At 46.6% G+C, this 25150-nt stretch overlaps 1 protein-coding gene across 4 annotated transcripts in view; it reads right to left on the bottom strand.

Moving 5' to 3' along the window:
• The window catches only part of LOC119436447 (GTPase-activating Rap/Ran-GAP domain-like protein 3), a 444125-nt gene that overhangs the window by 205016 nt on the left and 213959 nt on the right, over positions 1 to 25150 (bottom strand). Inside the window, exon 1 of one of the 4 annotated variants that reach the window (XM_037703296.2) lies at positions 12329 to 14414. The exons of the other annotated variants lie outside the window; for them this stretch is intronic. Within the exon in view, the coding sequence (XP_037559224.1) occupies positions 12329 to 12564 (236 nt within the window). The 5' untranslated portion in view covers positions 12565 to 14414. Of the gene's footprint in view, positions 1 to 12328; positions 14415 to 25150 lie in introns of those variants that run through there. 4 annotated transcript variants of the gene reach the window in all.

A 25150-nucleotide genomic window follows, 5' to 3' on the forward strand; every position in this document is an offset into this window, starting at 1 on the left:
AATTTCAGAACTCTAACCATATGAATACCAGACGCAGATGAGTAATTCATGTATTGAAGTCTGCTCCTGACAAGCTGTCCGTAAGAAGTTACGACGTAGCGAACAATTGTCGCTAAGAAATACGTACTGAAACAAAAAAGTACAAAAATATTTGTGTGCTTCCTTGTTTCAGTATAATTTAGTGGCTGTTTACAAAAAAAAGAAAAAAACGCTATACAAAAGGCAGTCAATGTGCATAGCTTAACGATGGTTGCAATCGTGAATTTCTTCTGAATTTCTTTTCCCGCCAATCACAGGGAGATTAAAAAAAATCCGACTTGGGCTTTTGGTTTTAAAAATTTACGTACGTTCCACTCAAAGGTGGCGCATATATATATATATATATATATATATATATATATATATATATATATATATCAGTGAAGTAAAAGTAACAGGAGCCGGCACAGAAGTAGTTCAAAAAATAGAAGCACGTAGGAAAAACATAACAGGACTTTATTGACGTTTCGGCCGGCGTCCGGCCTTCATTATATATATATATATATATATATATATATATATATATTCAGGTGTTTCAGCGAACACTTTCAAAAATTCTTAAAGGTTGCCTGTGACTGATAGCACAATTATAGTTCACGAGCTGGTCTACTCGAAGAGGCGGACATTACTTGCACAATAAATTGAAATGCATAATCAAATAATTAACAAAATGAACTAAATAAGTTTTTAACTAATTACCTGATGGCCGATATTGCAATTTACAAATTGTAGCCATGGAGTTCGCAAGGTGGATCCACTTGGAATGAATTCTCGGGATGACACCAGTTTCGAGATATTAATTCCCGAACTTTGTGGAGAAATGCATTGGCGTTCCAGTTAGTTTCTTAACAAAACGTCGCTTTATGCATTGAAGCACAAAATTAACTGGAACGTCAATGCATTTCTCCGCAAATTTCGGGAATGAATATCTCGAAACTGGTGTCATCCTAATTATTAATTCCAAGCGGATCCGCCTTGTGAACTCCATGGCTACAATTTGTAAATTTGTAATTATTTGATTATGCATTTCAATTTTTTGTGCAAGAAATGTCCGCCTCTTCGAGTAGACAAGCTCATTAACTATAATTGGGCTATCTGCCACAGGCAACCTTAAATAAATTGTGAAAGTGTTCGCTGAAACACCTGAATATATATATTCTCTATTTACAACATTAAATTCAGTCAGAAGCCAGTACATAAAGCATAATCAACATAGCATAATCAATTATAGTGCTGTAGTGGCTGGCTTAAATTGCAACTACAACACCCTTCGGCTATTAATTAAATATTAATTAGTGAGGAATCCTGATGTCCACTACTGCTATTAACCTTGGTCAGCAAAAATTATCATGCTTCTAAAATCCCCCAACTTTATAATTACAGGCAGCAGCCGCTCAAAGAGCCGGCACGCGTACAAGAATGTTTTGGTTTTAGAACGAAAGCATGCGACCGCAAAAGATGTGTGTTCGATTAGAATTTTCAGGTATACTCCACATAATTCCAGTGAGCTAATCGAGAGATACACGCGGATCAAAATTCGTATTATTATTATTATTATTATTATTATTATTATTATTATTATTATTATTATTATTATTATTATTATTATTATTATTATTATTATTATTATTATTATTATTATTATTATTTTCAAAAAGAGGCTGGCGCTTTTAGTGGCGCCGGGTGCCTCTCTTCGCAGGGCAAACAAAACTAAGAACGTGAAAGGCACAGGAAAACGCTGAAAACAGTCAAACAGCACAAATATTAGCAAAGTTTCGCACGCAAGTAAAGGAAAGCACGGGAGAGAGTGGAAGGACACTCAGAAACATACACAGTTTCATAATTCGGCGAAAGTATACATAAGAGTGTGGGAACAAGCACAGACGTGGACAGTTTTGCTGACGAGACGGCTGATGAAACTATACAAAGTTACATAACAGAACACATAGCTACATACAAATGCCTAACTTCACGAAACGAATTCAAACATGCCCAACACATATATTACCTGTGGTATCTAAGGACGGCGAATGCGGGAGATGGAAATTCGAGACGATGAGCAAAAGGTGAGAGCAGGAGCCAACGTTTCGACAAGTGGACTTGCAGACAAGTTCACTTGTCGAAACGTTGGCTCCTGCTCTCACCTTGTTCTCGTGTTACTCATCGCCCATGTGGTATCTAAAGAATTTCGTAAAATATTTAAGTTTCAGTCAAAGAATTTAGTGAGCCTAAGCTCTTTTGTATTCTTCAGAGAGATTTTTAAAGCGACAACTGTTCTTTTCTGTAGCCCCACTATCGACCATGGGCCAAGTACTTTTTTCAGGTTTAGTGGTAACGTCTAGACAATAAATCAGCCTTCGCCTTGCGGTATCGCGTCGTGGGAACTCGTGAAGCAAGTGTCGGGCATCTTCGTCCGTGTGGCCCTATTGTCACTGCCCGTTACCGGTGACCCTAGTTTCGTTACAGATTTTGACGGGCCTTTGGTGGCGCATCCGATTAAGAAAAGAAACCGATTCTTCGATGAAAGTGGGAAAAAAGCTCGAGATGGGGACACAAAGGAAACACGAAGCGCAAGAAAGCTGGCACCAGGTAGCCGTGCAGCAGAGGCAGAGAAATTAACGCAAGGAACGCGCGGTTGTCGTGCTTAGCAGCGCCGCGAGGCAATCTCGTTAAGAAATTGGTACGCGTCCGCAAATAATCTGCGGATAGTAGTCGTCATTTTGAAATATCCCTCTCTCATTCGACTTACTGTAAATACTTACGCAAGTTCCGCTAAAGATTTCCGTCACTGTTTGGGTGGGAAACCACGGAAGGCAAAAGCTCTTCCGCCATAGTGAATTGCAGCAAGTGGAGGCACGGGAGGGTTAACGCGACTGTAACAACATATTCGGCAAAGCATGGGGAGTACCACAGCAACAGGCATTTGTCAACAACTTTAGAGGCGAATGCAAAATGTGACAGCCGGAAAAGGTATTGCCTAAACTACGAATGAAGGATTCGACTGACCCGTTGTGATCTGTGTCATGCTATCTAAAAAATTTGACAAAAATATCGAAAGCTCTAAAAACAAGACATGTGGTACGTCAATTTTCTAGAACGTTAGAAACGCGCCTAAAGAAAATGTTGCTCTTTTTGTTGATCAGCCTCGCTTGTACAGCCGAAATTCTCGCCGGCTTTCCCACAAAAACGCTTAAATTTCCCGCACGACGTACGTATTACTATTGCTGACGATACAGTGTGCGAAGTTCACACTGCCTGTCCATGGATGAGCGCAAGAACAGTTAGGAAAAGAATAAACACGCAGGAGCAAAAAATAAAATCAGTGCACAATCACAGAACATAGCTAGGAAGGACAATGTCTTTCATAGGTCACACTGACCCTTATGTCTTGACATTTCACATTTACGCGCTGTAGCCATATGTTTTTAAAGTATGGTCCTTTTAACATCTTCGCCTTTATTTTACTTTTAAATGGCAATGCAAAACCTTATTTGATGGCAGCTACACTGTGCCTTGAATAGACCCCTTAGCAGTTCACAATAATACCGCGATACTCCTAGTGTCGCCCTGTAGTATAGCCTATTTAACTCCGACTGATAGGGAAGATAGTTGCCAGCCGAAATATCCAACCAATATAAGGCATCTCAACTGCACTGCTGCTAATCGCAATTTTGTGAATCAAGGTTGCCATGAATAATGCACTAAATAATTCATACATGAAGTCAGCGCAGTGACTGGTGTCTTCATATTTGCACTCGCCACACACGCAAGAAGTAAATCCCGATATGATTATGAGGCACACCGTAGCGCTGGACTCGGGATTAATTTTGACCACCTGGGGGTTCTTTAACGTGCACCCAACGCACGGGCGTTCTTGCATTTCGCCCCCATAGAGATGCGGCCACCGCGGCCGTGGTCGAACCGTTGACCTTTGTAGGAGAACGTGAAAGTGACACATTATAAAGACACTTACGCAACAGTGATTAAAAGAGAATCGCGTACATGCGTAGGCTTGCGTATTCAAGTTTTCAGAATGTAAATGTTTGCTATAAGATAAATTGTCTCGAAGCCAATCAATTTCTCCACCATACCGTTTGAATAAACAAAAGAATAAAGCTCAGGACTGCGCAATAAACGCGCAGCCTCTACTGGACAATGTTAAGCTCTGCACTTTCAGACAGAACAACTTAAACCACGGGCTCAAGCGACAAATTTCTTTGCGCACAGCTCAGTAAAGCTACTTATGTTCGCGCAAGATCGCTCTATAGTTGTGAATATATATATATATATATATATATATATATAAACGCGAGGTTGCGGCATCTACCCATAAGAGGCGCACATCCACATAAGTGCCAAGAAACAAAATTACCCAGGTGGCAGGTGCGAACCTTTCATCGCAAGTTCTTTATCCGCCGCTGGGTCTTTCGCAAAATTTCCCAGACCATGGGCCCTCAAAACTAGATTCAACGCACGGATCAACTTTTGGATCGCAGGTGTGAAGCGGAAATTGAGCCGAATGAAAAGGTGCGAAATAAAACGCATTACCAAAGTTTGCCAGGTGTGCCAAACTCGAGAATCCTCGAAACTTATTACGTCAGACACTCGCGCGACGATGCTTCTGCGCGGAATATAACAAAATGGGCTTCCACTACGCATGTTGTTTATAAACCACTTAAATCTCAGAGCGAATTTCCCCGAACGCGCAGGCATTCCTCATTGCAAAACGCTGCAAACCGTTCAAGTGCGAAGGATAGTGTGGAGCAGCCCAGTGAAAACGTACTCAATGTGAACGCTCTGTGCTTGCCTAGTTGCATCACCTGCTTAGTTCGCCTGTGTTGCTTTCCCCGTTACTTTCTGTGGCATCATCAGTGCTCGGGTGCATGCAATTTTATTCCAACTTACTAGAGAAAAAATCTGGCACTCAGTGTGGTGCCAGTATGGAGAGCGAGCTAGCGTCGAGGTGGGAGGCAGTCCATGAATCTAACATCGTCCTTTTGGCTTCCAACGTCTTGTTCCTTCTTGTATTATTCTTATTAAAGCTAACTTCACAGTAAGCTTATCATGCGGCAATTATTAATGCCAATCATCCCCTAATTGGTACTATTGGACAGTTTTGTGAGCAATATCAAGTGCAAAAAAAAAAAAAACGAAAAGAAGAGAACGTCTGTGAGTCGGCGAAAATTATTTACCTATTCATGCTCGGCGGATTGGGGAGCGTTTGGTAGCCATGGTGAAGAAGAGTGGTGTGGTAGACCATGAGGGTGGGGATCTAGACATAGAGATACGAAAGAAAGGAGAAAGGTAGCGAGGTTAACCCAACCAACGAAACTGGTCTGATACCCTACACAGGAGGGTGGGGGAGCTAGCAATATAAGAAGGAATTAAGAAAGGCGCTTGTCGTATTTCCGGCGATATTTACCTAGAAATGACACCGCCATGAGCAGTAATTGAATCCGCTTCCTTGTGCTCACCAATACTCGGTCGGTTTACCAAATGAGTGAGTGAGTACGAACTTTATTTAGGTCCAGAAGAGAAAGAATTAAAGCGGGGCCGGAGGCCCCGCCAATCAATCCGGCGGCTCCACCCAGGTCGGGGCCGGTAGACATAGTCCTTCGGCGACGGCCCAGGCCCTCTGGACAGCCTTGAGCTGAGCGATGAGCTCTGTGCTTCTGAGCGCTGAGTCCCAGGAGGACTGGTCAGGAAAGTTCATGCACTCGTTGGCAGGGCACAGCCAGAGCATGTGTTCGAAGTTGTTGTATTCGTGGCCGCAGTGTGGGCATTCAGTAGGAAGGTCAAGATTGATCCTGCTTAGTGTTGTTGGTGTGATGTATGTTCTAGTCTGCAACTGTCTGTAAGTGACGTCCTGTGCTTTTTTGAGCTTTGGGTGAGGAGGAGGAAAAATTCTTCGCGCTAACCTATAATTAGAAGTGATTTCGTGGTATGACACGAGCGGGTCTTTGTTGTCTAGATCCCTCCAGGCTGGGTTGAAGCGAGGGGGCGGACCGCAGACGCGGAATGTGAGTTCTCGCGCCAGTTGGTGTGCCCGCTCGTTCGGATTACAGTCAGGAGGTCCGGAAATGTTGCCCATGTGGTCCGGTAACCATGGGATGTGTGGGGACGTGAGGTTGTCTCCTCCCGTTTCTTTGAAGAAGATTTTGTTGACAACCTTAGCTGCTTTCATAGAGACGAGGGCCGTCGAGAAGGTCCTAATGTCTGTTCTTGAGTCCGAATAAATGACGGAGGCTCCTTTGCAGCCTCGAAGGGTCACCGCGATGGCAATTTCTTCTGCTTCGTGAGTGAAGATGGCAACTACCGTGGCTGCGTTGACGAGCGAGCCATGGCTGTACACCACAGAGACCATGTAGGCACCGCCATTCCGATATATCTGGCCGCGTCAACGAAGAGGACCTGCGTTTCGGTACGTTTGATGTTGTCAAGGATTTTCTTGGCTCTCACTTTTCTTCGCCCTTCGTTGTGGGTCGGGTGTATGTTTCTTGGGATTTGATAAACGGTTATTGCCCTCTTAGCGTTTGGGCATAGTTGCAACTTTTCTGTGGCATGAAGAGGGGCTGTGTGCCAGCTTCTAGTAAGATCTCGATGCCCACCCTTGTGAGTGAGCTATGTAAAGATACCACGAATTTGGAACAGACAAACTTTCCCACGAGGGAAGAGCCAGTAAACCCGCATATGAATGTCTCACACGGTGTTGTCCTTTGTATATATGTTTTGGGGAAGAGAGTGGTTAGGATCGACATCCTTGTACTCGAAAAGTATCCCAATCAAAGCGCGAGACCAATCGAGATTTTTAAAAATTAACAAAAAGGAAAATTGGACCGACCACGACCATCATTGCAGGTGGTGACCAAAAGATATTATTACGCAGCAACTTTCCAAATGCAATCGGCCAAGCACGAGGTATCTGATAGCACTGCAAAGCTGCTGGTTGTTCGCTCTCATTGATGTGTCTTCTTCGTTTGCTTACCTTTCACATCCGCTGGTGCAGACCGATATACTGTTCCAGCTAGAGATTAGGAAACAGCCACGGCCGCGAGTTAAGAAATTCAGGAACAAAGAAACGGCCGATAATGTTATCGGGAGCAGCCACAGCTCCCGCGACGTCCTTGTGGGCTTTTTTTGAAAACAACGGTTGCCTCGATGGCTATCTCGCCTGACTCTGTTAAATCATCCGGACAAAGTGCTACGCGAGCAAGCACGCGTCACGCAATCGATATTACGACACCGCAACGCTACAACTGCTCGTACAGGGAATGTTTTCTTTATTTGGGCGCTATAGCTTTCTCTCATACACCAACAAAGAAAAACAAACAAAAATATTTATTTACTGATGGCTCAGTATTACAGAGAATCTATGTGACAACAGAAAATTAGCGGCAGTGAGCAAGAAACAGTTTCAATTTCAACATATATACTATAGAGCCATCAGACGCATGCTGTTGTAATTCCTCACGCGACTGGTGTCGATGCTTGTGCGCTAAGCCAGACGCATCTAGCTTCATTTAGAGTCTCAGTCTAGGATCCTCAGAAGAGTTACTTGTCTAGCCTGCATATTCTGAGCGATCGCATCCGTTCAGAGGCACAACTCGAGGGGCGCCCACTACTCGCTCACACGGTTGCCTGATGGCGCGGCCATGTAAACGCCAGAAGCCCATACTTCGCAGGAACACACGTCACTTCCATACGGCCGGTACTGCGCCCGACACATGGAGCGCCAGAAAGCGGCTAGAAAGGCCGGTTTTACATACCGAGAGACGTTGACCTTATCATCGCGAATCTGGGCACGACTGATAGTGCTCTAGTGTGACCGATACGTGCACCGCATTATTGCGCGTAGCCCCAGCAACTATGTTCCAGGGCAGATTTCTCGTCACTTTGGACGCTCTTACTGTTTTTCGACAAACACACGAGACTTCCGGCCTCTACCGCCAGCATTTCGTGCAAAATTCAGGAACGAGAAAGGTAACGACTAGCAGTCTCAAATAGTCAGCGAAAACAAGACACCCGCCGGTCGTAGTTTAGCGACGAAGTTGGGGATAGTTTCTGAAAACCATTTTTGGCGTAGAATATGCAAGAGATGTAACATACTTGTGATAGAGGCATGAAGTGCGCTGTCAACATTTGAAGTACAACCTTGAAAACTAAGCACAGAACAGAGCGCATTGAAGAGACGTGCGACAAATATAGTTTTCCGCGGGGCTGGCAGGCGCGCTGCTACCTCCGCGCGTGCAATGTGGTCTATGGAACGAAATAGCGTCTGTCAGCAGCATCTCGAGTTTGCTATTGTGAAAGCTACATGAAAAACAGTGTCATGTGTAGTGAAATTTGGCCCGTAAATTGCTTGCTGAGAGGAATGCATGCGCCTTTAACAGCGCACAACCGAGTCTCACACCGCAAGTACCTTTCTTAGACCAAAACAGCCCACTTTCGTCACCACCATCTTTTGCGTAATTGAGCAATCAGCTGCCGTGTTCGAGGGTGTATGCAAGCGCTGTATAACGCATTTAGTCCGAAGGCAAATGGTCCAATCCGTAATAGCTTAGTATGTGGAACAATATGAGATTTCTTTGTAAAGCGCTCGCTGATGCCAAAAAACACGCCCTTTATTTCAAAAAAAAAAAAAAAAAAGAGACACTATTCGTATATGCCAAGCATTTGGCGGCATTAGATCCCCAGCTCAGAAGTTTTGTCCTATCTCAAATTCGTCATGATACTCGTACGTTCTGAAATCTGACGTGACTTTTTGGAGTTTACGACAGGATCCTATAGGACACGCGGCTTGCAAAGAACAATTTCTATGGGCTTTCGTAATACAGGCTCTATAGAAGTGGGGAGGGGGACACAGAAGGGGGCCGTTTCCTGCCCAGAACACTTAACAGATATGCACATTATGAACTCCGTTTTTTTTTCCCCCTGCAGATATAATTTCACGTTAATGCAGTGCCACAAAGTAATGTCTGACGTTGGTTCCTTATAGCACTCGAGCATTTCCAAAACGAAATCACAGCAACACAGAATGATCTAGGGCGAAGAATAGAAGCCTCTCAGTGAATCAGTTTCAGCCAAATTCAGTTTCAGCCTTTAAGGCACTCCAAGGAACACAATGATTAGATGTCTTACCTATTACGCATGACGCGTCAAAATGATGCTGCATAACTGATGCCTCAATCAAAAAGCGACACACATTGCATTTTAGGCCTATAGCGTGTGCCTTGTTGTCGAAGAAGATTTGGCCTGCGTGCTCATTATCACCATCACGTCTCACCAAAGGTCTCACCCAGCGATCTCTGGCTATTCCTGTTTTGCGTGAACCGACTATACTTTATCCTTGTAAATTTTACTGTCTATTGCACCACCTACCGCCCTGCCACCCTCGACATGCGTTTGTACTCCTTGGCACCTATTCTCTTACTGCACTGTATCGCACGTTATCTCCTGTACGCATTAAATCACCTGTCGATGTGCCTCTTTATCACTAGATAAATCACTGGTAAGAGCATCGCACGCGTAATGCGAAGACGTGGGATCGTTGCCCACCTGCGGCAAGATGTTTTTTTCATCCATTTTCATTTCCATTGATTTATTATTTCCTTAATTCACTTAGTAAGTACAAGTTATTTCCCCTATGATGCCCTTGGTGTCACTGTTTGTTGGCTTCGTATGATATATATATATATATATATATATATATATATATATATATATATATATACAAAACTGGACCTGGGGACAGTCCTGGCTGTTATATATTAGCTACATCCGAACTCCTGAGACTATTGGTTTTTATATACAGCAGTGTGTTTTCACCAACAAGTCTCAGTTGAAGTAGTAGTGCCTTTGGCCTCGTCCGATCCAAAGGAGAAGCCGCAACCTTAAACTTGCATTCAGTTTGAGCCAGCGGTCCTGCCGATGACTGGGATTCGATTAATATTTTGCCGCGGTTGGTCTAACAGAACACGAAACGGCGGTATAGCATCATGCAGTTCGTGAAATACGATTCCTGTGGTGATGCTATTGATGTGTACCGGTATTGTTTCTTCGCTGGCTTGTTGCGCGCTGATAGCGTTCACACAAAAATTGAGGTTCTCTTGTAATAATTATATATTTCTTTCTTACATACTCAATGTACACGTTTATAGCCATCGGAGAATAAGCGTCTATAGTGTTCGCAGTGAGTCATGCTGCAGTGCGTGTGAGATGCTTGCTGAACTGTTTTCGCTATAATCATTTCAGGGATGATTTTGGTAGCAACGTGGAAAACACTTGCGGCTTTTTAGTTATCGTCAACTGTGAAGCCGAGCCCCTTTCTCGGCACTTTTTGTGGTTTTGACAAACACCGTGAAAAGGGGCAGCCGCACCCCTTACAGTCCCCAACATCTCTGGTACGTTCAATAGTTTAAAAGAAAGAAAGAAAATATCATTGACAAGTACATCTAGATTCACGAAAAGCAAATTTCCGACGAGAGCGCAGAATCTAAAGGTTGAACAGCCGTTTCGCATGATTAACGCTTCCACAGCTGACGAGTGACTCTTGTACTGATGCATCATAGGCTGCAGTTCCTTGAGAAAGGAACCACGAAAAAGCGCGAACGACTTTTGGCTTTAACCCAGAAAATGAACGACAGCCGTAAAAGTGAATAATTGCAAGTTCTTCATTTGACCTTTTACACGAAGCGCCCAGTTTCGTAAGTACGGCGAGTGGACCAAGACAAGAAAAGACTCTCCTCGTGTAGGTCATGATTCCACGCCATGCTGAATTATGGAACAGTTAAGGTTAATGATGGCCAATCGTCGACATACTTTCTCATTATACGTCACCTCTGAACGCGCAGCTCATACTACAGAATTGCGCTGGGCGCGCAAGGAGAGCCCAAGTTCTGGGTTGTGTATCAGTGGTCTATTAGGTACCACGTACGCACGAATATCGGAACATTGCAGCGGAGCGTGGCCTCTGAAACACCACACGGCGCACTTCGTTGACTCAACCAGTGGCGCTGAGTGCCGTGTGCGGCCAATAGCTGAGCTGAGCCAAGTCACGTCGAAAATGCAATAGGCCCGGTGCCGTAACCTAACCATCGAACTCGTACTTAGCTTATCTCCGGCATTTGAAACCGCTCAGCCACGACCAGAACGAGCTCCAAGAGCAGGTATTTAATTTTGTGTTTGAATTTTTGACCGTGTTATGAGGCGAGTAATTTTGGAACAACTCTTTGGTCGCTTCAATACACGCTGTCGCAACAAGATAAAAGCTTCGCAAGACTTCTGGAACGTTTCAATCGACATCGTGTAGTTTCTGCGCAAATTGTTTTTATCAACGGTAAAATGCCTGCATATTTAGACGGTTTTAACACATATCCATATTGAAACTTCGCATGCGCAGTTTCGAACGGGCTTTCAGCCGCGAAAATTAGTACCGTTCATGTTACAGTTAGGCCCGTAGGATTTGCGAAAAGGAAACAAAATAAGTAAGAAAAGCCTTAACATAAAAATTGCTTTAGCTTTCTGCTCACGGCCTCTATGCTCGCTGGTTGCTAAGCTCCCTCATTTTAATAAGAATGTATGCTTGTAATAATGTGCAATGTTACTGGCACCATGCAGCGTCGCGTTAAGTACGTATACATATATTACTTCCTTTGTGCGAGAAAAAAATGATCGACATTGGTGCCAAGTGATTAAAACCGTGACCAGGTCGCGTGTGACACTTTAGAATACGACGTCAGCTTTCGTTCAACTTTCCGGTAATGACGTGATACTTTATCCTTCAACGGATGGCGATAACGAATCATGTCTGCCAAACACACAAGTACTGAGCTAATAACAGTAATAACCGCAGAAATGTTTCCTTGGCTGAGCGCGCTCAGGTGCCCCCACAAGCGCCGGCATATCGGCGCACATAGTTTGCGCAAACAAATATGGGGCACCTACCAACCACTCCTGGAATCGGGGAGAAGGACTATCAATAGAGGTTGTACGCGTTCGTGAAGCGCAACACGCGAGCCTTGGCACGCGTCGGCGCTTTCGCTAACGCACAGCGGTCGTCTTGCGAAATTACGGCGCGTGCTGATTACACTAATTGTCGCCTTTGACAGGCAATGATGAGATCACCATTACACTTGTGGTACAATTATCGGAGGAGAGCGCGGGAGACAAGAGATTGGCTCCGTGGAGGCTTAAATTGTGCTCGGACATTCACGAGTGGGGAACTGGGCGAGCGAAGAGGAGCCGCTGCTGGCGGCGGCTCGTCTTCACGGCCCTTTGCAGTCACACTTACCCGTGTCCGTAGCAGCTGTTCACGGTAAGGCGGTCAACGGTGCCGGATGCCGAGCATCGCCTGCCCAGGGTCACGGCCCGGGCCACGGCCGGCGGGCTGCGCGCGATCAGCGGTGGCAGCCGGTCCACGCACAGGGAGCGGGACCGGTCGCGCTTGGGCGGCAGCGTCACCTTCACGCTCGGCACGGCGGCCGAAGACAGGCCCAAGCGCAACGGAAGCTTCTTGCGACGATCCATGACGCGCAAACTACCAAGACTGGTGTCCCTCTGTCGATGCTCTCACGAGGTCGCTAGGCAGAGTCGTCTCCTCGAGGTTTCGGAGGATCGCTTTGGCTGCTGAGGTTTCTTGAACTGCGCGGAATCTCGAGACGGCGATTCTCGAGGACGTTGCCTTACGGCTGCCCTATTGTGCAGCTTTCCGCCGTTGGTGGATCAGGTGGACAGCTCGAGGCTCCGTCTGTGATCATGACGCACGGATATGCTGAGTGCTCGGCCGAATGTCTGCCGGCAGTAAGCCGTTTGTGGAATGCCTCACGACGAATGAACAGAATGATCTGCCTTCACTGACCTCCCTCGTACCTCCTAATCTGCTGCTTTCTTCCTTCAGTGATCGAGCGTTGAAGACGTCATGCAAAACATTAGTGTCCTTTTAGCGTCGGTCTTTAAGTGCTTCGGATTCAAGACACCTTTCCGCATAACGCTCGCGCTTTCGAGAAATAAAGAAAATCGCTGAGAACTCTTAGTTTAAACTTGCTTCTCTATATTTACTTTACCTTGTACAGCACGTTCTGAGAAAAGTTAAAAATTTGTCTTGTTTTGTAGCATTGGCTTAAGCGAAAATGAACAAAACCGATCAGCGCTATAAAATAAACAAGCCCCTTCTTTTTTCCTTAGCTAATAAAGAATTCTGGATAACTATGAAGTCTGATTCGGCTTCTGATGTTGACCTTGACGAAGAGGGAATCAAACGATCCGAAACAGCGTTGGCCGCTAAAGACGGAGTGGCCTTATTTCAGTTCTTACTGAGGACACTATCCTGACGACCAGCTCAATAAACATGGGCTCCAGACTGAAAAAAGCTACAGCTCAAAGCGATCAAATAGACTTCTCTTGTCGAGACAGCCGAAGACTTCCGTCGATAGCGCCCCGATGGCTGCTACAGATACACCCGCAGGTAAACGCTGCCCAATCTAGGAGAGCGCTAGAGTTTCTTACGGAACACGGATCGTTCTCTCGTGTCAGTGACCATTAAGCTGCAGGAAGCGGATGTCAACAAAGCAGGCTCGTGGAGTCGTGTTGCCGTAGTGTGAGTCGCCGCTAAGCCCTTTAATAACGCTTATAAGGGGAGATTTTCTTGTCGCTGCTGCTAACGACACATACGACGAAACGAGGTGGCTCTTAAACAGGCTGCCTTTCGTGGTCTATGGCTTATATATTCACTGGCTCAGCGGCCAAACTCATGAACAGTGAGGGTAGCCGAAATATTGCGACTACTTTTACACGCAACAAACACTTAGTGGTTCAAACGCTGCGAAAAATAGCTGCTAGTCAATCACCCACAACTTGAATATTGGCCAACGCTAAATCGGTGGTAAAGTTTGCACACGTGCTCAATGAGGGAGACGCTACAGACGGCAAATCATACGGACAGTCAATCAGGCGGCTTGAAGGAAGAACGCAGGAGCGAATTGTCACTTGCCTGGCGTAAATGCTACAAAGTTTTGCTTTGGCAAACAGGCAGCTACAACAGCAGCAGCGATCCGTTTCGCGGCCCAATCACGATGGACTCACGAGCCCTTGGCTGTCTCCTTCGAAGCACGCATCTCGTGCAGCTTGCGGGTCGCGATGAGTGCAGTTTTCGACGCACTCGAGCCAAGTGGCGCACATTGACGACCGCACCGAATTGTCCGGCGAGGAAGACGTAGCCTTGGAGACGACCGCGTCGGGCCACAGTAACAGACCGGGTGCGTCTCTGTCCAGCGGATGCTTCCCTCGTGCAGCCGTCAAGTTCGTCCTCCAGCGACAACCCCTCGAACGCGAACGCGCGCGCCCTCGGATTGTAGCAGACGACGCGAGACTGCGGCGCTTGCCGGCGAAAACGCGCGTTGGGAGCTCCCCAGCGGCCGGGGCGGGAACTGACGTCGGCGCGACGTCACAGCCCGGGCACGAGGAGCCTTTTCCGGAGAGCGGTAACCGCCCACCTACGACAGCACTGGTTGCGCGCGCTCTTCTTCGCAACCTTGCCACTACTTCGGCCTCTCCCGCAGCGGCTAACCAGCGACGGCGTGTTTTGTGTAGTTAGCTGGGCCGACGCGTCGCTTGCTTTCGCTTCGTCGGAGAATAATCAGCGCCCTGCGCTTGTTGACCTTTTTTTCTTTGCCCCCGAGTCTCGTCCCTAGGCCGGGCTGATAATGATCGGGCAGAGTTCGACGGCGCGTGATGCCGTTTCGCTGTCAAGTGCAGTCACTGGCACCACTTAACGGCAGTCGCCCTTGTGTTCGTAGCAGGAGGCTTGGAGCAACAGCCGGTAAATGAATCCGGCGCACCTGATGCCCAGGTTCAGATATAGAACAGCTCATAAGCAGTCGCTTGCGAAACGCCAGAGCGGCCTCTCCTTTCAGACCCGGCCACGTTGCGACGACAGGCTACACGTAAACGAGCTCGCAATTAGGAAAGCATAAAAAGTGATGGTGTCGCGAGTTCGCATATTATTTAACTTTATGCTGCCAGCTTGGCCGTAGTTGGAATTTCAGAGCGGCCTAGCGCAGTATACGGCGAAAATTTAATTAAGCAGCGTTTATGCTGTGCTACCACTGAAAGCGCGTAGCGTCCACTTCAAGGCCGCTGTTTAACTACTGAGCTTCCTTTTCGTGCGTTGCCCAGCAGAGTGCGGAAGTTACCAGAATTGGATGTAATTCGCAACACAGGCACCAAAACTGCGCGTGCAGACCTACGTTGTATGCTGTTGAGTGTATGCGCGTGCCATGTGCCTGAATGAACGTTTCGTGTAAAGATGTTGATTGCTCATGCTTCAATGGCCTTAGCAATATAAATACGCGTCTTATACCCCTGACACACGGGACTCTAAAGTCCTTTATGTAAGAGGACATATACCGGAAAGGCGTTCAAGCGCAGTGACCCACGACAAAGGAGTATCTCCCTCTCGACAAAGTTCCTTTGCGGGAAAGAAGGTCGGGCATGTACTTTTCGAGCGGAAATATGTGCGTACTCTCGCACACAGCGCGCACAACTCATCAATAGACGAAAACGTGTTACACAACAACGGTGCCCCGTAAGTATTTTTTTTTTTGTACCTTGGGAAATGTATTAATCTTTAGCGGTAATGTGATTTGTTAAACAGTAAAGATTTACTCTCGCTATACTCTCAAACGCTCGCACCACGTTGCTAGCGCCGCCATGTTGAACTCCGAATATGCGCATTGGGAAAAATGGGAAAAAATGTTTTTAGGTTCTACAATCACTAAATGTAATCTACATGGGTAGCTTTTTGTAAATGTTTTCTCTCTTACTGCTTGAACAAGCAACGCGTATATATATATATATATATATATATATATATATATATATATATATATATATTGGCAGCGATTATCTGAGGAACCACCTAAGGAAGTTAGTGCGGTGCCGTGTGTCATCGGCGCAAAGCCTTTCGGCAAAAGATCCTTCGGAGTAACAAAAGGGGTTTCCTGCAAAGGACTTTACTTTTGCCCGTGTGTCAGGGGTATTACTTTTGTACTTTGCGTTCATCCTCGGCTTTCTGGCTTCCTGATTTTGTTGCCATGATGTTTTCGTTAGCTTTAATGTCATTAGTACTCTTGTGCTACTACACGCAGTTCTTGCTGTGCGGCCATCTGGGTATCCAACAGCTTTCCCCAACGCTGTTTAATAATAAAAAAAAGCCTTTCTATTTCCTCAGGTGCTTGGTGGTATCGAACCCACGACACGCGAGTTCCTCAAGTGCATTACCTGGACGCTTTAGCGAGCTGCATCATGATCTTTTTTTTTTTTTTCTTTCTTCTTTATTGCATGCACTTAAAGCCAGGCAACACAACATACAAATCAACAACAGTGGAAACTGTTAGTAGCTCTTGTACTGCGGAACGGTAGTTCTCGGAGCGAGCAAATCGAATGCACTGTGTATGTGCCGCTCTTCAATGAACCTCTTTCGCGCAAACATGGGCCACCAGGTATGCGCTACTTGGTATGCGGCCAGCGAGAGAAATATTCTCTGCGTTCGCACGCACCACTGCACCACGCATCTCAGAGGCCACGCGTGGATTTTTCGGCAGTGCAGCGTGTCTTTATTGTAACTGTACAATATCTCTATGTTGCAACAGTACAATAGAGTCAGAGGTTTTAATAAAGAGACAAAAGATCAAGCAGAAATATCCAAAATGCTAGATGGAGATAGATGTGGTAAAACCTGATTAGATCAAGCAGGCGAGGTTACTCTTTGTCGCTACCCTGTTTCAAAGGGCATGTCAATCAAAATCATCATCATGGAATCGTGAGGGAGGCGTCCCAATGCCGTATGCATGACGCCTTTCGGTGGTGGCAATACATTGTGTTGCTATCTATCGCTTCAATGCTAGTCGCATTACCGTCGACAGTCATCGGGAGATGGGTTTTGCCGGAATCTTATTCCTGCTCCATATATATATATATATATATATATATATATATATATATATATATATATATATATATATATATTACAATATTCTTTCCCGCTGTAAACCATACCCTTGTCTGCGTACGTACGTGCATCTTCGGGCGTTTCTCTGCCATGTCTGAGCGTGCAAGCACTCGTTACCAAATACATAAAAGGTCAACCGCAGTGAGCATCTGGATCTTGCACGTCTTTACGTATAAGCGCAGGAGACCGAATTTTATCCGGGTTTTAGGTAGATCGAGCTACTAAAGACAGCACCTAGACTGAGTGACTCATTAAAATGGCTTAGCAACTAAAGCCCAGTGTTTTAGTGACCGTTCGGCCAGGATAGCAGAATGCACGTTTGTACTTTGTAAAATGGGAGCATGACTTGGAGGGGTGGGGGGTGGGGGGGGGGGGGGGGCTATCACTGGCGTTTCGAATGCTAAATGTGATGCGAAGAATCACACTTCGCCAGCATAGTGACATGTTTCCAAAGATTAACTTCGCTTAGTCTTGCTAGTTAAAAACTTAGTTCAATGAATTCATGGAACATCTTTCACGCATCTTATGCATATTATATACAGGACGCGGCCCAAAGCTATGAACTACTGGAGGGTATTGTATGAAAATTTGTATGATAAAACATATTTCTGCACTATAATAAACATGCACAGTAACAACTCAATTCTTTTTCGACAAGAACATCTGAGCAATAAAGTCTGTGTTGTGCTAGAAAAAAAACCTTGCTTAAGCAGACAGGCAAGAATAGGTTTGACGTGAAAATGAGGAATTCGTCTTTCTGCGTTAAAAGCCTTCCACTAATTCGAAAAACTTAGCAATCTGTGGTAATACGAACGATCTCTAGCTCTACATCTACCAGTCTGTCGCATTGATATCAACTGCAGCTGCAGGAAATCTCAGTATACATCCATATGGAGGCACTGACCTGCAAACTCTTGCCGGCGCAGTATATTTCGATGGCTGCAGCGGCTGCCACTCATTGCGAGTGCGTGCAACGCCAGAGCGCTTAACTGACGTGGACACAGAGAGGCGGAGAGATATGGACGGTGCGCTTCTGTGTCTGCGTCGATTGAGCGCGCTATGGTAGCACCGTCCACCAACCAAACACAAATTATGTTCTCGTGAACGTCTGAAAGCCAAGGTGCAAAATGTCTATAAGGATTATTCCCGGACAATACACCCAGAGAAGGAGAGAGAGAGAGAGAGAGCTTTATTTGAAGAAAGGCACAGAGGTCGGCTTGAGCGTTAGTTTGCTCTGGCCTGCTACTCTACACTGGGGAAGGGGGGAGGGGATAAAAAGAGCGATGAATGATGATAAGATCAGGAGGTGCGTATGTACATGCCCATCCCGTTGAGGTCATACTATAGCCGTGCATGGAGTCCAGTGGCTTGAAGGAAGGCTACAGTCGCTTCGATGACCACAGCTGAGCTGTTGGCGTCAGGCCAAGGACCTAAGACAATCTCGTCAGACATTGGTCTTTTAGTTACTCGCTGAATAGTTGAAATGAGGCTCTGCCGTTCTCGAGCGTACGCTGGGCATGAGCAAAATATGTGCTCAAGTGTTTCTGGCACTGGGCAGTGATCGCAGTTGGGACCAGTGTCACTGCAGCCGATGATATGTGTATAACGCCTCGTGAGTGCAACACCAAGACGAATCCGGTGTAGTAGACTTGTTATGCTCCTCTTCAGTTTATGAGGCATGCGGAACTTCATTTCTGGGTCCCATTTGTGCCGTCTCTTGTGTCGTCGATCAGGATTGGTCCAGTACTCAAGTGTAGAGTTCCGCATGACGCACCGAAGCAGGGCATTCGTGTCTATTCGTGAGAACGCGATGCTTACTTCTGGCGCATTATTTACAGCTATTTTAGCTTCAGCGTCTGCTTGTTCATTTCCTATCACGCCACAGTGTGCAGGTATCCACTGAAAGGTGACGTGGTGGCCGCATTTGGTCGCAATGTCGAGAAGCTCTGCGATTTCTAGAGCTAAAATGTAATAAGGGCCTTGTCTCATAACGCACTCAATGGCTTGAAGAGCGGGTTTGGCGTCGCAAAATAAAGTCCATATGCGAGGAGGCTCTCTTGCAAGGAATCGTATTGCCTCGCGGATAGCAACAAGTTCTGCAGCAGTTGAAGTGGACTTGTGGTCTAATTTAAACCGTCGAGCGATGGACATTTGCGGGATGACAAAGGCTGCGGCGGAGGCACATGGGGTAACAGAGCCATCGGTATACACGTGAGAAGTACCACTGTATGCTGTAAAAATGTGCGATAGGGTAAGTTGCTTAAGGCCAATGGACGAAACACAGGACTTCCTCGTAATCCCAGGGATTTGAAGTTTAACAAGCGGTGTAGGCAGGACCCACGGAGGTGCACTAGGAATGCACGGGGAAGAGAATCTAAACGGCAGAATGTTCTCATGACGCAATATAGTTCTTGAAAAACTGCAGTTTGGGTGTGTGGCAGGGAGTGCTGATAGGGGATGTTGCCTATGTCGGGTCAACAAGCGTAGGTGCACTCGAAGAGGTTCGCAGAGCATATATACGTTGATGGGACAAGCCCGAGCTTCCGCAATGGCTCCATTCGTTGAGGTGCAGCGTGGTAGGCCCAAGCACGTGCGTAAACCTTGAGCTTGTATGCTCTCTAACGTCCGCACACAGCTGGGTCTCATGTTAGAGAGCACCGGCATGCTGTATCTTATATAGCCTACGAACAGGGTTTGGTACAATTGAAGAATAGACGATTCCGACAGGCCCCATCTTGCTCCTGCCACCACCCGAAGCACAAGGACAAAACTCTTCAGTTTTGACTTCAGTGCAGTGACGTGCCTTGACCAGGATAGTTCACGGTCGATGGTTACACCAAGGAACTTGTGGTGTGTTACGTAAGGTATCGATGTTCCTTTAACGACTATCGGATATTTAGTCATTTGTTTGCGCGTGAAGGCAAGCACTGCACATTTTTCAGTTGAAAGTGTGAGGGCTTGACGTCGTAAGTACGTGGCTGTAATAGTCACTGCACGTTGCAAACGCGCACGCAGTTGCGGACGCGTAGCTCCAGATGCCCATATGCATATGTCGTCGGCATACGCGCTAATCTTTACTGTGTTGGGAAGCTCAGACGCAAGTCCAATCAATGTCACATTGAAGAGAGTCGGACTGAGAACTCCTCCTTGGGGAACACCGCGGTGAATATTATAGTGACCGGTGTCTCCACCGCTTGTCGACATATATACGGTACGGTCATTGAGATAACTAACGATTCAATTACATAGTCGGCCACCAATGCCTAAATCGTCAAGCGCATCAAGGATCGCGTAATGCAGAACATTGTCATAGGCGCCCTTAATGTCAAGGAATACTGCCCCGACTAATCTGCGTCGACTTCTTTCTTGTTCAACATCGGAGATCAAGTTGACCACACCGTCAATGGCAGATGGGCCTCTTCTGAACCCATGCATAAATTGGAATCATCAGGAAATGTTCCTGCCAATTGGAAATGCAGCCGCATTATTGCACTGCTCAAACCAGGGAAGTGCCCTAATGATCTTTCATCCTACAGGCCGATCGCCTTAGCCAGCTGCGTCGGCAAAGTAATGGAAAGGATGGTACTGTCTAGATTAGAGTGGTTCTTAGAAAGCAATAACTGCTTTCCCCAGAGAAGGAAAATCTACCGGCCTAGCTGCAAGGACGAAGGTGACTGCATTCCCGGCAGGAACTACAGTATCTCGTTTACCACGCACTTGGTTGTCGACAATGATAATACCAGTGTGTGTATTAATGCTTGAGCGACCATCCGTTCGGCAGCGCTAAAAATTCTAGTTTTGTGTTTCTAGCGGGCCTCAACTCTGTCTTATCACCTTCATCTTTTTCTCCCTTTTCCCTCTCCCTCAGAGTAGGGCAGGCTACCAGGCTCAGTCCAGTTAAACCTCCCTGCTTTTCCTTTATCTCTCTTTCTCTCTAAGTGTGTCTAGTAGCAGTACTAATGTTGCAGAGAAGCTGCAAATGTACTAGTGGTTCTGGCGCTCTCTTCAACCCAGTGACGGCGCCCATTATCTGCGAAAGCATATGGATCAACTGCCGCCGAAGAAGTGGTTCAGAGCGCTAAGCCTAGTCTTCAGTGCTGGCGACGTAGAAAGAGGAACAAAGAGCTGGCTGCTGCCGCAGCGACGCACACACGACAAGCGAGGGAGACCGGACAGCATGAAGCATCGAATTGACAAGCAGATTGCTCGCGACGAGATGTGACAGGTGGAAGCGTAACGAAGTCTAGCGAACAGATGACAGGCGCAAGCAAAGCACGTGTGATGGCATAAGCTTTCGAGGATATTACAGGCATCCATGGAAGCACACAGTGCGGCAAATGGTCCTTCTTTTATTTGGTGAAACAGCAGCGGAAATACGCCATTTGTGTTGGAATTCGCCAGTGCGCTCATGATCAACAAGGTTCGAGTAATTTGTTTAGGTGTGTTACGTGAAGCTCGAGTACGTACAAATGCCGTCGATCAACTTTCTTGGCAAGGAAATGCAAGGGAACAGAGTTTTATCTTGCGTCATCGTGAGAAATGTGCCAGTTTAAGCGGCCTCAAGAAGGTGCAACTACACAGTAGCATTCGTTCTTAACGTCTACCATTTGCCCCATAAGGCTTTATAAGCTCCACCTGATGCCCAGGCAACTCAGATTTGCACTCCGGCCAGTGCCATAGCAGGGTAAAGAAGCAGGGCCAGCGTCAGATATAACAAATGGTTGCAAAGCCTTTGCCAAGCAAATTAATTTGACGACCGAGTTTATCCCCGGCTTCCAAACATGCTCGGGCATAGCCGGTAGGCGACGCACTGTCCCATAGTAAGTAGTGGCTTCTGAGAAGTATGCTTCGCTTCCCTTTTCACCTTCGAATACATTCACTAAACGCTGGAACCGTGACGTGATAATAAAGTCAGGTAGGCAAAATAATAGAAAGGGGGAGGGAGGTCGACGTTCTTTGCGTGAAAATTACAGAAGCGGCCATACAAGAGAACTGGATGAGGGTTTCAAGATCGATAGCAGTGCTAGCGAAAGTGGATGGAATAGAGTACAGGAATGACCCTAGGCGTTAACCGTCGCAGGCGTTAGCCGCAAGAACGACAGCATTATAAAGGTGAAACAGTTTTTTTTTATCTCCCTCTGTTTCTCTGTGTGTGCTATTTTTCTTTATCTTTCATTCTCCCTTTGCCCTTTCTCCAGTGCAGGGTAGCAAACTCGACATCTATCTTCCGGTTAAATACCCTGCCTTTCGCATTTCATTCATCTCTCTCTCTCTACCTGGGTGAAGTAATACACATCACGGCGTACGCTTTTTAGAAATTTGCACAAGCTGCAGGAGGGTAAAGAAACGTTATTCAGGATTAACCGGTTGACGAGAACGTCTTTCATATTGCAATGAAACCCTGTAGAACATACGGACGAACGACTGAGGAAGCTGGGCGTCGGCGAGAGATATAATCGATGGCGCACACATTGGAGCTCTCTTTCGATCCCCTTACTCTTTTTCCCAGTTCAGGGTAGCCTACCGGGCTCAGTCTGGTTAACCTCCCTGCATTAAGCCATAATGCGGTTAAGTTAGTAAAGAGAATGGCTATGGCACGAACTAGCATGCGGAGAAAAGAATTGACTTCTCAGCTACGTTTCATCGAGCTCTTCACTCCTTCGCAAATCGGGAAGCGCACATTCTCTCTCAAGAGGGTGGAGTGCGCATATTGACTGCCTCTTACGCTGGAGGATTGGCTTTAAAGAGGCAGAGTAATACATGGTTATTCGAGGCGAACACCTTGCACGAGAACACCAACTACTACTCGAGGATCTAGTACCTGGAAGCTACTGGTTGCCAAGAAAGGATGAAGGAGAGGAGCACAGAGCAATATGAAAGCGATAAAATTGCTTTAGCTTCAAGGTGTCGACATGAGGTAGATATTAAAGGAAGCCGTCTTGCGCAATATATCGACAAGAGAGAGGATATAGGCACACAAAATTGGAACGAAATGCAGAGTCGATTAGGAATCCGGGAAAGCTAGTCTTCCGACGAAATGCTAGAAAATTCCGAGAAAGCTAGAAAATTCCGACGAAATACGGCAATGCAAGAGAACGTTGTGGTGGGATAAAAGTATCCCAGCAGAATCGTGAGCAACTTAAGAAGCGCAGAATAGACTGCATGCCGCACTTATTGCGCCGCTGTCCTCAATTTGAAGCAGAAAGACAATCTATGTATAACGCATTCAGGAAACTAGATGATCGTCCTCTGAGTGAACAGATTATACTTGAACACCGTCCCCACCGATCATCGGCTCAGAAGGCAGTGAAGGCACTTTTGTGCTTTTGAGAGCGTCTCGTTTGTACGAGCGCCTTTGACTCTGCAGTACGGTCCGTTCACGTCTCCATACCCCCACCCTCTCTCTCCCTTCTTTCTCTTCCCCTTCTCCCTTCCCCCAGCGTAGGGTAGCCAACCGGACTCTTGACTGGTTAACATCCCTGCCTTCCTTATATCCCCCTCTCTCTATCTAGGGATTTACAGATGTGACGTACTCGAAATAAGCAAAGATGAAATTGGTGCAAGACAAAGTAAAGGCATACGAAAGACTGTGCGACGATCTGAAAATAAGCAAAGGATGTAATGAAATTAACAAGACCTCTAAAAGGCACAAAAAAAAAACATTATAGTAAATTTCCGTAAGAAAGCCGGAGCATTAAACTTGAACAGCTATTACAAATTGATGCTGCCTCGTAGCGATTCCTGTTTTGACAGCTGCAACAATTAAATAACATCTTAAAAATATTGATGAAAGTAAAACCAATTTACCATATTGCAGGAGCACATCTCTATAGTTTGTTCTTGTTACACAGCGGCCGGGCTGCCGTAACAGGCATGCTTCTTTTGTTTTCGTATTACCAATAATGAACACTTTAAAGTCACCTGGTGCTAACGAAAAAGAAAAGGGGGGAGGGAGGAAGGAGGTTTCTTTTTTTTGTTTTTGTTTTCGTTTGGAGACACAAGAACACTTTTGTTTGCCGTTTACCGTTCGCGTTCACAATTACCGAACGCTAATATTTTTCCATACAAGTTATCGATTCATCTACACGCTGGCGTTGAGCACATAGTCGAAGACATCTCGCACTCACATTTCCACGGCCTCTTTAAAGCTGCACAGCCCTGTGTGGGGGCCCAATACTGGCGCTCATTTGCAACGAACCACACGTGAAGTATTTTGAGACTGGTTCCCTGCCTTGCGTGCCCACGTGCCGACCATATCGACTCTGGCGGTCTGCGAGGTGCAGGTGCCCGCTGCAACCCCCGTTCTTCGAACGAGATTAGAGCGCGTTTGAAGGGATTTAATGCTCGCGGCCCGCTAAATCGGCCACATTTCGCGCGCCTCTCGGCATCCCGTGCTCGCGAAGCGGACGTACGAGCGGTGAAGAGCGCTGCGGCGTGAAATGCTCTGCGTATATTCCGCCCAGCGCCCGCCGCCGGCGCACGCGTTTTGTCTCGCGGTGTCTCGTTATTCCCAATTAACTGATTCGCAAAGCCGTCTCGAGGATTATTTCATCAAACGTTATTCACAAATTCCCGCACGGGAAGCAGCGCAGCGCAGCCTCCGTAAATTGGATTTTCCGCCGCCGCTGCGCGCCTGGCCTCCCGGGAAATGTCAGGGCTGGGCGCCTATGCGCTGCGGCGGCAAGGGGGCCCGGCGGGATAAGCGCCGGCCCGCAGATTACACTAAATACGTGCGGGCGGCCATCCCGCCGCCTTCGTCGTTGTCAGCAGAAGCGCATATATAGCCTGGACGGGCGTCGCTGCGTTGTTGTCTTAGGCCCCCGGTCATAATCTGGTGGAACACTGGTATACGGACACCGGTCTTTCCGCTTCACGCATTCAATGATTTCTTTTGACCATGGTGGCCATCGTTTCTCTATAAGGTTGCCGCAGCGGTTAATTAGCGGATAACGGATATCAGGGACGACGTGATACGAAATAAAGGAATTACGCAGCAGCGAAGACCAATAAAAGCCGCTAACGGTCGAAGAAACTTTTCGGGTCGTCCTTCAACGTCCGCCGGGACGCTGAGCGGAGCCTCTCGGGAGGGGACGTCAGACGCTTCCT

This window comes from Dermacentor silvarum, chromosome 1 (assembly GCF_013339745.2).
Source record: "Dermacentor silvarum isolate Dsil-2018 chromosome 1, BIME_Dsil_1.4, whole genome shotgun sequence".
Taxonomy (NCBI): Eukaryota; Metazoa; Arthropoda; class Arachnida; order Ixodida; family Ixodidae; genus Dermacentor; species Dermacentor silvarum.